The 14,536-nt window shown below is 36.3% G+C and overlaps 2 protein-coding genes across 2 annotated transcripts in view; one reads left to right on the forward strand and one right to left on the reverse strand.

Moving 5' to 3' along the window:
• Positions 1-225: 225 nt before the first annotated feature.
• On the forward strand, positions 226-2,051 carry LOC109240037. The gene is made up of 7 exons (XM_019406655.1): positions 226-403; positions 749-928; positions 1,022-1,111; positions 1,182-1,277; positions 1,354-1,434; positions 1,523-1,568; positions 1,730-2,051. Exons 1-7 carry the CDS (start codon positions 278-280, stop codon positions 1,816-1,818), a joined length of 708 nt encoding a protein of 235 aa, XP_019262200.1. The 5' UTR covers positions 226-277; the 3' UTR covers positions 1,819-2,051.
• Positions 2,052-4,160: 2,109 nt separating this feature from the next.
• LOC109240038 overlaps positions 4,161-14,536 on the reverse strand; it is a 15,973-nt gene continuing 5,597 nt past the window's right edge. The window contains exons 2-8 of the mRNA XM_019406656.1: positions 13,669-14,067; positions 12,536-12,588; positions 12,038-12,433; positions 7,781-9,266; positions 7,146-7,240; positions 5,969-6,110; positions 4,161-5,166 (exon numbers count right to left, since the gene is read on the reverse strand). Coding sequence (XP_019262201.1) covers positions 4,514-5,166; positions 5,969-6,110; positions 7,146-7,240; positions 7,781-9,266; positions 12,038-12,433; positions 12,536-12,588; positions 13,669-14,067 — 3,224 coding nt within the window. The 3' untranslated portion in view covers positions 4,161-4,513. The remainder of the gene's footprint in view (positions 5,167-5,968; positions 6,111-7,145; positions 7,241-7,780; positions 9,267-12,037; positions 12,434-12,535; positions 12,589-13,668; positions 14,068-14,536) is intronic.

Below are 14,536 nucleotides of genomic sequence, written 5' to 3' on the forward strand. Positions count from 1 at the left end.
GTCGTGATGAGGTTGTACCAGAGAATAACCCTTAGTCCATTTTTATCTGCCTTGGCATTGGACGCATTGATGCGACTCATTCAAGGAGTGGTGCCATGACGTATGTTATTNAAATAAACCTTTTTCTAAAACAAGAAAGAATATATATATATATATATATATATATATATATATATATATATATATATATATATATATATATATATATATATATATATATCCTCCTATTTGGCCTACCCAAGTAGTATAGAGGATAAGGAGAGAGAAAGGAAGGGATATGGCAAGAGCTGGAAGCTGGATATCATCAAGAAGCTCCATATCCCAACCACAACCTATTAAACCCTTCTTCTATTTTTCCCTAAACAACACCAAAGCTTCATTAAAAGGAAATGACTTCTCATTGGTAAATTCTTTTTCGTTTATGATCTTTGAACTTGCCATCGAATTTATACTTCATTTTACTTATTGATTTACAATTAAATATTTATATATTTTCTAATATAAATTAATAAGGATCCTAGCAAAAGTTATGGAGTTCGTTCGAATCCTCACCTAGTGCTCTAGCTACAAAACATCTTACTACTATTTTTAATTCTTTCTTTCCTATACACTTCATTATTGGTAAGTTTTCGTACCAATATGGACTGACAACCTACAAAAAAATGATAAATGATTTGTAAAAGTGATATGATAGTGTGAACTTTTTTTACACGGTCTTGTTTAATTTGGTAATTTCCAAATATTGAAGATAACAAAAAGAAGTCAAAGGGCTTCAAAGCGTTTGGTGACAATTTCTACCTCTGATGGAAAATGGCATGGGGAATGGAAGTGTGACTACATTTTCTCTCTTCGAGATCTTCAACTTGAAGATTTAGCTGAAGATGGCCATAAAGATACTCAAGTTTCCATTAATCTTTGTATTCACAAGGTTTCATCGCTATTCCTTTAATTAATTAGGCATTCTTATTCTGTGAATATTCTTACCAAATCCTGAATGCAAGACCTTTTAATTGATGAGCAGCACACAGGTTTTGGGCTCTCAGTGGATGGAAGAGTTATCACATCTTTCACTAGAAAATGCAGCAACTGCTCTTCCCCATACTGCAGAGAGGTATTTATAATGAAATTGTTGTGGTTGATTTCTGGGTATAAATGTGGATAATATGTTCCTGTTTGGTCAGATTGATGCAAGCTTTAAGGTTTGGGTTTTACCATCAAGCAGAGAAAAAGGATCAGCTACGGATGAGCTTCCAGTGCTTGGTTGGGATGATCCATCTGTAAGAATACAAATTCGAGCATCGCTCTTGTTGTCCCATCATCAACATGAACTAAGAAAACTTTATCTTTTTTCAGGTTATCTATGTGAAACCAGGATTTGAAGCTGACCTTGATTCTCTAATACAAGATACCATAAGCCTTGCTGCCGCTGTTAAAGTATATATCCACTTTTCTTCTCAATATACAACTCCATTTTATTTATAGGGAAAACCATTTTAAACCAGGATATTGCTTATTTTTGCAGGAGACTTGTTCAGAATCATGTGAAAAATCTGAACCTAAATTACACCGTAAGAAACAGATGTCCTTGTTTTGAGTTACAAAAATTATTTGTACATGATTTCAAAATTCTGATTTTTCAAAAACCGAATTTAGATAAGTGAAATAGGAAATCAAATTGGAAAAATTTCTATTACAATAATAACATCCATCCGTTAATTATTTATTGCAGCTTTGGGCAAACAGAATGCTGCTTCAATTGATAGGAGATGGTCCAGATTATTGGAGCTCAAGAAGGTAACGTTAATGAAATCTCAATAAAGCCTACGGGGTGAGATTGATTATTGCACCAACGCTAAAAGAAGTTGGCTTTTATTGACTCAATCCCCAAAGGATGGAAATAGATATTTGCGTTTGGATCCATCCCTCATCACTCAAATATTGTAGACAGTACTGTTGATCTTAAAGGACAAGGCAAATACTGTATATTAGGAATAAAAAGAAGGCATTCCTTTCTCTTTTTGTTCAAAGTCTATATATATTTTGTTGATACACTATAGCAGAAAGCGCAAAAGGAGAAATTGAATGATATGTAAACTGCCAGATTGAGTCTACGGCTCATTAGACGTGGAATAACTTGGGCCAAATACATAGACAACCCCTTAAAGTTGTCAATAATTTTACTTAGACACTATAATTAAAGCATTTTCCTATTAGACACTCCAACCTTATCTAACGTGTTTCAATTAAACACTAATTTGACAGCCCCAAATAAATTAAAGAGCGTGAGGTTCAGATACGCCTGATGTAAATGAACGAATAAGCGAATGACATGTGGCAAACAACAGAAACGAAAAGAAGGAACAAAATCCCCACCCCCTTTCGTCTTCCTCTTTCCTTTTCTCCTGTTGTCATATTCTTCTTTGTCCATTAGAAAAAGATACGACATATACTATGCATAAATGGAGATATAAATGATAATATAACCTCGACCGGCGGAGTTCAACTTAAGCCGTGGTTATACTCCTTACATGAGTGCCCCTTCAAGCCATTCAGAAGCTAACCCAGTTGAAGATGACGATTCAATTGGAAAAAAATTCCTACAAGAGAAAAATCAACAATGACCAATTGGATAGAATTCTTAAAGAGAAAAAGATCAATATTGACCTAGTTAAAGATGACAAATTTGCTTTTGATTTTACAGGACATTAGAGAGAGTTTATTTATGAGAAGCTGATTTGCTCTTTGATAGAAAGATTAAGCCCTTTGAAACCATCACCACAGTTTTGCTGTATAGCAAAACACATTGATTCTCAGAAATTACCAAAGTCTCCAAAGAAACTGTTCACGCAAGCATTCATTCCCCGATGGGAGAAATTCAAAAATAGCCAGGTTTACAAGTGGTAATTGAAAAATAGTCATATTGTCAAAAGTAATTAAAATTTAGCCACTTTTCATGTAACAATAAATCTGAACGAAAACACTGTTCAAAATTCGAAAAATACATAATATACATACACAGGTGCTCCAATCTCCAGTATATTATGCTGGAACTTTCCGTGTACTGGCGGTCCAGCATAATATGCTGGAAGCTCATACACAAGTGCACCAATCTTCAGTATATTATGCTGGAACTTTCCGTGTAGTAGCAAAATAGTGGCTATTTTTCAATGACTTTGCAAATGCTGGCTATTTTTTAATTAACCAGTCCGAAAACTGACTAGCCCGTGCTATTTTTTCAAGAATAATGATTTTGACCCATTTGCCACTGCTACTTTTGAAAATTGATCCGAGAACCTCCAAATTGAAAATTTCTTCAAGTTCAAGAAATTAAAATGAGATATTCGCAAGGTGATAAGCTTTTCAATGATATCTGTGAATGTTGTTTGAAATATCATTTCTTAGTTACCTTTTATTTACTACTCCCTCCGTTTCATATTATTTGAGGTAGTTTGACTCGGCACGGAGTTTAAGAAAAAAGAAGAAGATTTTTGAAACTTGTGGTCTTAAAAGCTTAAGGGGTAAAAGATTTGTGGAGCCATACCATTTGTGTGGCTATAAAAGCTTCTCATTAAGGGCAAAAAGGGTAAAATAAAGAGTTTAAAGTTGAATTATTTTCAAATTTAGAAATGTATCATTTGTTTTGGAACAGACTAAAAAGGAAAGTACCTCATTTAATAGAAACGGAGGGAGTAGTAATGTTTATTACTTGTTTCGTGGCTGAATAGAAAATGAGAAGGATCACAATTGAAGGAAGTGAAAAATGGGGAGAGTTGTATGATATTGTGTGGAAGAACTGGTGAACGAATTTGGAATCACCCAGCCTTTCACGCGCTTAAAAGATATGTAAAACGTCCATTGTGTCATGTCAGCAACCTGTGTTTAATTGGAGCACATTAGGTGAGGTTAAAGTATGCAATAGCTAAATGCCTTAATTAAAGCATCTAAGTGAAAATTGGTGACAACTTTAAGGAATGTCTAATTATTTAGCCAATAACTTATACAGGATTAGTAAACTCCTAAAAGACAAATTAACCTTGATTCATCTTTCTATTTTTCACTTACTTCAAAAGCAAGGGTAAAATTTTAAGCTTTTATACCATACACCGATACCCCAATTTTAATGCAATAAACCAAAAGTTTGCCAAAAAGATCATATAGACTACATAATACAGCCATGTTTAATCGTGTTATAATCTCTGTATAACATTGTCCACGAACCAAACCACCCCAAGTTCATCTGGGGGGGTGTTGGGTGGGGGGGGGGGGTGGTATAGAGAGAACCAAACATACCGACTCACTACGAAGTCAGTCAAATGAAAAGATATGTTACAAAAAGCAGACCACATTAGGATATTTGAATGTTGTTTTATCCTTATACACCTATGCACAACTCTTGTGATAGTCACTGCCTATTGTAAAGCAAATTCTATTGTTAAACTCTAATAATGTCGCACTTTAGACTCTTGAAAGGAATACCTAATTCAGCAATTTAACCTGATCCAGATAATCTAGGTCATCTCCAAGCCCCATCTATTTGCTCCTCATCATGATTTCTAACAATCCAAGCTCCTTCAGAAATTTCATCAAATAGCTGGTCCCAACCCCAACTCGAAAATCCCAAAAAGAACCAGAAGTCATAGATAGACTGGTTTCCTAGCCTTAGCTCTTCTATGATGCTTATTGTGGCCCTATGGTCAAGAAAATAAACATTTGGTAATACTTCCATGGACTGGTTAACAATATACTTTCTGGACAATGAAACGAGAGGCATTCCACGTTTCATAACAGGGCCACCGAAAGATAGAGGAGCCTCCTTCAGAAGCTGTAAGTTATCTTCAAGTTCATCAAGCGTGTCCCAGCTGATATGTTTGTTGACAATCAGACCTTGAAATCCTGTGCTTTGATTCACTTTCACAACAAGTACTTTGGATCCATCGAATGGGTGAACATTTAGAAGCTTCTCCGTAGCAACAAGGATGGAACCAACAATCACATGAGGGGATGTTTTCGCTGAGCTACTAAGAGGAGCTCTATTTTTGCTGAACTGAACATCTAATGTTGGTGGTCCTTCTTGAAGTATTATTTCATGTAGTAAGTTCTTAAATGGAGGAGCCTCTGCATTCATGTTATGATTTATTCCGGGTTCACCTTCACTCCACAGTATACCTGATGTAGGAAAAACGGAAAGACAAATTTGAAACATATAAAAAGAACTTGTAATATGCAACTGCACTAATTGTAATTGGCAAAGCAAATGACCAGAAAAACTTATGATGATAGGTTTCACTGCAATCTGGATACTCCAGGAATCTTCCTTTAAACAGATACTCTAGGGATAGGTTTCTCCTCTTCTTTTGGTTGGATAGATACTACTTAATTGGTTCTAGTTCTCTCCTTTTGCCTTCAGTGTAAAGGATAAACATCTCTTTAATGTTTGACATGAAATGCAAACCAGTGACTTATGGAATAAGAACAATAGAGGATTGAGCATATATATTTTTCAAACAAAAGACAAAGCATTCTCACAATTACTAAAGGTGCTACAAGTTTTCTTTCCTAAACATGGGCGGCCAATTTCAATAATATTCTTGTAGCTCTGGTCAGTGGTAGTTTAACTATTTTAAGAATTTATTCTGCTATATATCTATACTCTGCACAAAAATTAAAATCCTCATATTTTGTAGGTTTCTTATCTTACCTAATGTTCGGTTCAGGCGTAATTTGAGTTAACTTTATTCTCAGTTTAGGAGACTTTAATTTCTACACTGCTAGGACACAAAACAACAAAACCTATTTGTAAAAAAAAAAGGCGTACACTCTAAATCTCCACATCTATTTTCCTAATAATGCTTTATTAGATACTCTCAAATATTGGTTCCAGCTCCCCCACTTTCTAGGTAAGTAACCACTTCCAACTTGCGTAAATGATATTTCTTAACACTGCATATTCTCAAATCTGGAAACTCACCTTTCTCTTGAAGAAGATCATAAAAGTGGCCCCCGTGGTGAGCAAGAAAGTCAATGATATTAGATACTACTATATCTCCACCATAAGGGATAGCTTTCTTCCTCCCAGCTGGAAATAAGAGTAGAGATGGATAAAGCTCCCTCTGCAAAATTGCAATGGACAAGCACAAGACAAAAATTAACACTTAAATACAAGTGGAGGATTGATTGTGGACTGCTTAATTTGAGTTAGGAAGTACTAGAGTTTAGAGATTATAATAGCTTATAATTTTCCACCTGCATTTCACATACCAGGAAGAAACTTAGTAGAAGATTTCGGCACGAAAGTGCATGATTTTAAGCCATTAGTTTTATTTGATTAACAGGATCACCCAACAGCAATGCTCTTCTGTAATTAGGGTAAATTTCATTTCAGAACAGCTGAGCATGTGAAGAACTTATCTTGGCACATCCCTAACTTCACAAAGATCTCAGCCCAAGCATGTGAAATAGTAAAAGCAGTGTCATCTACTTGCAAAAGGGTGAAAAGAAGGATGAGAAACCAGAGTGCAGAGGATTATTATCTGCGTGCCTTTGACCCCAACAATTTGGCAGCCATCTAACTTAAGTAAGCTAAGATGCTAATACTAGGGAAGTCGAAATGCATATTATACTAAAAAGTACTTATCAGCTAAGCATTTAAAGTATTCAAAGTAATTTTTAAAAGTTGGTCATAACAGGATGGAAATGGCCACAAGGTGACTATTAACGCTACCAAAGCCAAATATTTTTAGTCTCACAAAAGATTTGCAGATTAATGTAAGGACTTAACCAAGTGAAAGGGGGCAATTTCAAAACTGTAGAAACTTCATGAAATCATGCCAGTTCCTAGATTTCCTTTTGTCTAAATAAGGATCCCTACAAGGAGAATCCCTCTTCCTTTTTTCTTTTTTTATTTTATTTTATTTTATTTAAACTTTAGCTTTCATTTTTTTTGTGCTTCTGCATCTCCTTGATATGTTCTTATCAAATAATACCTCTTGTTTACTGATAAAAAAAAAGAGTCCTCAAGAAATGCGGCATGTCATAGTTACTCCAAATATGACCTTAGATTGATATACCTTGTAATTAGCAGGAGTACAAACAGAACAAGTATGCTAATGACATAATGATAAAAATTTTATGAGTTTAATTCACACCTGAACTGCAGATTTCAGGATTGGGCTGCAGTCATTTAATGTACAATCCATCAAGTAGATCAATGGAAACTTCAGGTTCGCATTGCTCGCCTCATCTGCCACAAATTTAACCACTTGACAATAAAACAAAGGATACTAAAATAAAGCAAACCAAGAGTATGTTTGCCATGAATGGTAAATCAACATTGCTCTTCACCGCGACCAAGACTCCGGCAAAGATGTGCAGAATATAACTGAAAGGAGGAGATAAAGCCTATGTTTGCATTAACTTGATTAATTTGTAATGCAGGATATCACCAGAACAAACTGAAATTAGCTTGTTCTAATATTATTCTGTTTATTATTCTCTTTCATATGGACTAAGAGAGAGGATAGACATGGACCAAATAGCTTCTCAACTTTTAAAAAGCATTTAGAACACTTGTTTATTAACTTCTAGCAGAAAATAGACCTTTCTAGAATGAGATGAAATCATGTACATCATGCGTTTTATATGATATGATAGTTTAAAACAATTTCAACCATTATACATCCTTACAATCTTAATCCCAGGCATAGTTATATATACAAATCATTTTATATAAATTAATACATAAGTTACCCAAAGAAGAGCAGAAATGGGCTAGACTGCTTACCCCTATTCAATGACAGTTTCTCATTCTTAAACCCATTCCTTAGGGTTTTAGTATATCCCTTGATTGCACGATACACTTCACGAACAACCAGTTCCATCCTCTGGCAAAACCCACACCAGCTATTGCTGAAAAGAACCAAAACATCTCTATCTCGAGAATTACCAGCATTTTTGGAATCAGACTGATTATAAAAGACCAGCTCATTGAACATATGCACTGTCACTCGAGGGATAGAATCAGCCTCGTGAAAATCCAGATTAACAAATGGTGGAATTGGAGCATCCCTAATTGTTGGAACAACATGCTCAGACTGTTGATATGGATGAAGACTACCATTGAGAAAGCCATCAAGAAATTCAGATAGCAAAGTGCAGCTGAAATCTGTTTGCCCGCTTAAAACATAGTGTTGCTGTGAAGTGGGATCAATTAGTACCACAGATGGTATATTTGAACCTGACGTCAGGGTTCTAAGTCGTCTATAGTGACCATCGAGAAAGAAGAAGGAAGATCTGAAGTTTCTCTTTTCATTCTGCTCATCCAGCTTCTCGACTGTTTCCTCTGCACTAGGACTATTAGCAACCTCCATCATACCATCATGACCAAAGTTTACAGATTTTTGTGAACTTTCATCTTCAAGTAAATTGTTCTCATCATTTTGCAATTCAGTATTAACAGGTTTCATTTGTTCGATGTGTTTCCCTTCCTCAACATGCGGCATTTGATCCTTACCTGAATCAATAGGCCCTACTAGAGCACCTTCTAAAGGACCAAGTTCATCTGACTGGACATCCGTGTGCACCAATACAGTTTCAGCATCTTTTTGGCTAACGTGAGAAGGCTTGGCTTTATTTGATTCAGATTGTTCATTGTATTGCTTCCCAAAAATGGCATCTTCATGCAGCTTTGCTTTTTTATCTGGATCAATAATACCTTCAGAAACATCTTCCACAAGGAGCTCCAAAGCCTTGTTCGACTGAACTTCTGTTTGACCTGGTAAAGCTTGAACAGTTTTGATGTCAAAATCTTCAGATAAAAGTTGAAATCCAGCATCTTTCGCAAGTGAGCTCAATTTCACTTCCTTCTTCTGCTGAAGTGCATATGCCAAGACTTCATGCAATGTACTCCCCTGTAGACCCGAAACCAGATCTTCTAGGATGACTTGTTTTCCCTGGTTCAATACAACAATTGACATCTTGTCTTTGATATTTATTTTTTGAGATGCTGACAAAAGCCCTACTTTAGGGTGTTTGGAAGTACTTCTTGATGCTTGAAAAGCCTTAAGAGATGTCTTTTGCGATCTGAATGCTTTTGGTTCACTCATTTCATTTGACATCTGAATTTTCAGGGCAAACTCTCTAAAAGAATCAAGAGCCTTCCTGCTCTTTTCTCTGATTCTCAAGGAGTCAGACGATCTATCAATGAAAAGAACAACCGATGGCTTATTTGCTAGAAGAGCATTCTCAAGATCATCCACATCATCCTCCAGCTGCATGGTAGGACATCTATGAATCAATATAGAATGACAGATAAATTAACTGAGAGAGCAACGACATTAGCACATAGAAAATTATGACATCATGTATACACACATACATAAATACTGTCTCCAAGTCATCATCTGCTTGGACAATGACTTAAGTAGGTTCTCCTTTCATCGAATTGTTAGCTGTGATGATTGACTACAATTCAACAGGTCACACCCATAGTTTTATCAAAAGGAAAATTAATACCCATAGTTTTCATCATTCCTAGTTTTTCTCTTCCATTAATTTTCCCTTCCAACTATAGCCTCCCTAGTCAAACTTCATCTCTCTGCAATATTGTCCTCCGTTCTTTCACAGAATTGTCTCTTTTTCATCAGGTGAATAATTAAATAAATATGGGAAGATCTCCCTTATACAACCAATATACCAAAAAAAACTACAAAATAATATTATTCTGTATGAACGACATCCAATCTTCTATACAGCTAGAATTTTCATGAGTCCACGAAAAAGAAATTAAGAATGAGAAGTTATTCCTCAAATATAGATAGTTGTTCTCTATTCCTTCTCACCTCCTTCCACAAGATCCGCATGAATGCCAATGACGCAACATCCAATGCTCTTCGACTTCTCTTCTTCTAAATGTCCAACCAGAGAGTGCGTCATTCACTATGCCCAACATCGCCTGTTGCGACCCGAACCATCACACCATAAGCGAGCACCTGACAATGTAGGAGGTCATCCACATATTCACAAATCGCACATAAAAGCACTATGTAATCCTCCTTTTTGTCAAACTCTCAACTGTCAAGATTGCTCACCTTGCTCCCGCCCAAGTAAAAAAGCACACCTTTTTTGGTGCACCAGGGATCCAAACCGATAAGTGAGGTGAACCCGATTACTCCCTCACCAAGAGTTTATGATAACATGACTGTACTGATAATTATCCATTTCTTGCTATCCCCAGAATCCTCTCCTTCCATCTATTTTGATTTTATGATCTTCGGAGTTGTATTCAAGCACCACAACACCAACTTGTGTGATTATATCTGAATGATATTCTATTTTCGTTTTTTTATTAATCCCCAGGCGGAGAAGCTTAAACACCAAGATAACATAATCCAAGCTGCTTGAGTCCTATCAATTAAGGCATGTTGACTACACAAAACGATATATTCTTTTTTCTAAACCAAGGTCCTATCCAATTTATTAGCCGAGCACTTCCTGATATTCGGGACCTCTTTTAGCCACACAATCTTCTCCTTCGTACAGGCTGACGAAGGATGATGCACTCATAAGACAACTCAGATGTCCAAAAACTTAGCCTTCTCCTGTATGAAGACAGACTTGTTCATTCACTTATCTTGGCTGAAATGCACTTCACCTCTTCCAGTTTTCAGTTTGTAATTCGTAACCCTTAAAAGTCCACTAAGTTTTCTCAATATACTCGAAACAAATTCAAGCTTATCGACCAAAATGAAATTGTTAAATCTTTTTCAAACAAACTAACGGCAAATGTAGCACATAGTCCCCTGTAATTTCAAGAATGAGCTTTTACATGAGCCAATATTATTTTTGACAAAATTGGCCTCCAAAGTTGTCTCCATGCCCACCCCAACGACCCCTCCCTAGCCCCAAAACTCTTGTGACCCTGCTCTTGCCAGAACCCCACTCTCTCAAACCCCATACTCCCATTCCCACCTCCCCAGCAATCCTCCATGAAATCCAAAGCCACTCTCATATTCATAAAATCATAATAAAAAAGAAAGCAAATCTGTGAAAAACTATTTTGAATAAAAAACCTTTTTAGATATAATTAAGTAAACAGAAATGTGTTATCTCTAACAGATTAAGCTTTTAGAAGAGATAGCACACGTTTTGACATGATACCACAGCAGGTAGAAAAGGATACTTCTCCATTTAAAAGAAAAGAAAAATTCTACTGAAGTCTTGAATTTTTTATTGATTGACAAAAAAAAAAACCTGCAAAAAGGATGAATAAGAAAAGTAGAGAACCCTCATACAAAGATATAATTCCACGGGAAATGCAGACATTTATTTATACTATCAAGAATATCCCCATTCAAGGAGTTCAATGTTATAACTATAAAAATCCACAACAACCCAGTGGAATACCACAAGTAGGGTTTGAGGAGGGTAGTGTGTACGCAGATCTTACCGCTATCCTGAAAAGGTAGAGGATGTTTCCGATAGACCCTCGGCTCAAGCAAGATGAAAAGAAACAGTAAAAAAATAAAAAAGGGCAACCCGGTGCACTAAGCTCCCGCTATGCGCGGGGTCCGGGGAAGGGCCGGACCACAAGGGTCTATTGTACGCAACCTTACCCTACATTTCTGCAAGAGACTGTTTCCACGGCTCGAACCCGTGACCTCCTGGTCACATGGCAGCAACTTTACCAGTTACGCCAAGGCTTTCCTTCATGAAAAGAAACAGTAGAAACAAGTAATATCAACAAAGAGGGGCAGTGAGATAGTAACAACAATCACGGAGCAGAAAAAAAGATGGCAGGAAGCAGTAGCAACAAGCAAAAATAACAGCAAATACTAAGAAACAGAAGCGCAAGATAATAGGGAAAAAGCATGAAATACAAGCAATCTAAGACAGAAAAACTACCAGACTAACCCTAATACCATCGGTACGGAACAAAAATACGCTCGACTACCTACTAACTTTCTACCCTAACTAGAAAAATCTAGAGAGTGAGATTTTATACAAAGATTATCAAGAATGTAAAGCACAAGTTTTCACTTGCCTCTGCAACTGGCCAAGCTTGAATTTTGGCAAAAGCTTTGAGATCATCACCTTCTCTGAGAACCTTCAAACAACTGGGGCATCCAGCAAAATGCAATGTCACCAGCCATGATCCAGAATCCTTAATGTTCAGTGATGAAAGCAACGCTTTATCAAGAACCAGACCGAATCTTAGCCTTTCAGGAGGAAGAAATAAGTCTCTCGCAACAGTTAAAAACTTTGGTAAGAATGATTCGAAATGTTGGAATTCATCAATTTTACAGGAAGCCCCACTATTAAGGCTCATATTCTCAGCCGCGACGAAAGCACTATTGTTTGCTGAGGTAAACTCGCTAAGCCAAGGCATTTCAGTAAATCGATTGTCAACACCACAATCCATATTCGCATTTTCCAACCCCTAATGTTAGAAACAAAAATACAGGTAAAGCCATTAAGCAATATGGGTTTCATCTAAAAACAGTTTCATAGTCATAAGCACTAAGAAGCTACCATCTGCTACCTGATTTTCATTCTCTTTAGCTGCAATTGTTCCATTAAACTGTTCGTGAAATCCTGTTTCGAATAAGCGCGTCAGTTTAGAACTTCCCATGCCATCATTCAAGTGCGAAATAGAAGAAGAAAGAAAAAAAGGCAAAGAGAAACTATGATACCATTAAATGTTTATCCGCATGATAGACTAGCCCCGCTTAATCACATATCATTTGCATTTCACAAATTCCAAGTTCTAGTTACTAAGAATGAATGATACAAGCAATCACATAAAGAAAAAACTAGAAAATGGATTCTGCAAAGTGTTGTACCACCCAAGAAAAAAGCATCTTCTCACTTCAAAGCTCATAAAGACTTATAATACTAAAAGCTCTAAGTAATTGAGTCCTTCTGGTGGCCCACCATCCAATATGTCTAGAATCAGGAGATTTTAGCATGTTCACAAGTAGGTGATAGATAGAGAGGATACAACAGGATAGCAACTTCAATCACAATATTGAAGGGAATCAATGTCTTTCCCAATTTTAAATCGCCAACAAGGACACATGTCCTTTACAGAACCTAAATATTTAGACATAGAAAGTTCCTACACTTCAGTTTTAGAATGTCACTTTAGTGCTCAAGCAGATTAAATTATGTTATCCATGAGAATTAAGCCCTTTGCATTGTTAATATGCAATGACTACTTGACCTTTAAATTATAACAACAATAACGATAATGATGATGACAGAAGTATCTTTTACATAAGGAAGTCAAAGACTTCCGCACCTTCATTAAAGTATAACTAAGGCCAGCAAATCATACTATCTCATTGATGAACAGCTCCCTTGGATGCTTAAATATGGACAGAACCAATCATTTAGTTTAAATTTAGAAACCATGATGTGTTAAATGAACACATTGTTAAGTAAACTAAGAACTTTGAAAGTATTAGAAAGATCAATGAAATTGTTTCAGTTAGCATGGCTCTACCTTTTTTTTTCTTGGATAGGTCATTTCAGTTAGCATGACTCTACTACTAATCCTTCATGAGGCAATTTCATTTTTTTTATAAGGTTCATGAGGCAATTTCATTTTATAAAAATTATTCACCTTCTATTACTAGAAATAAAGCAACAAAAACCAGAAGTGAAGTTCTTTACCAAAACCACGTTCGCTGTTGTTATTGCCACCTTTCGCTAGCAATTTCTGGGTCCATCCACAAAATTCAGAAAGAATCAAAGCCTTATCGGTTGAACCAAGAAAAATTTCTAAGTCTTCGGGTGTCTTTAAAATTTTGAAGGGAAGCTGTTCTGGCAACAGTGACATAACATAATGTAAAGATGACAATATGTTCTGCACTCGAAGTCTTCCCAGATACTTGTGGGGGTGTGAGTGATGATAATAAAATATTGTTATTCCCTCATCAGCTCCAACTGCATCTGCCAGCATTCTCTCACTGCTCCTATATAATACCATTAGCTTCAGTGAACCAAATCTCCCTTGGTCATGAGCAACTACATCAGCCAACTCCTTCATAAAGGACCGAGACTCACCAGACCCTTATCAATAATGAAACTCATCAGACAATATATTAGAAGTACAAAAGGATCTGATAAAATATGGTTGCACCCACCTGTCCCATTCACTAGGTCTCCAACAAAATAAATCCTAATCAGCTTTTGGTATTCATAGAACTAAAGGATGGGTAGAAAAGCAACGTATTAAACTAAAAATAGAAAGAGGAAAATTGTACAAATAGTAACAAAAAGTAGTCTCACAAAAGGATTCATTCACTAATTTTAAATCAAATCATGACAAATTGTCTCAGAACAGTGAGAACCAACTGGAACCATGGGTGCTAAGCCAACAACAACAACAAACCCAGTATATTCCTACAAGTGGGGTCTGGGGAGGGTAGTGCGTACGCAGACCTTACTCCTACCTAGTGAAGGTAGAGAGGCTATTTCCAATAGACCATCGGCTTAGAAAGAGTGAGAAGAAGAAGAAGGGGAAGAAGAGGAAGAAGAC

The sequence above is a fragment of the Nicotiana attenuata genome, unplaced genomic scaffold (assembly GCF_001879085.1).
Source record: "Nicotiana attenuata strain UT unplaced genomic scaffold, NIATTr2, whole genome shotgun sequence".
Lineage (NCBI taxonomy): Eukaryota > Viridiplantae > Streptophyta > Magnoliopsida > Solanales > Solanaceae > Nicotiana > Nicotiana attenuata.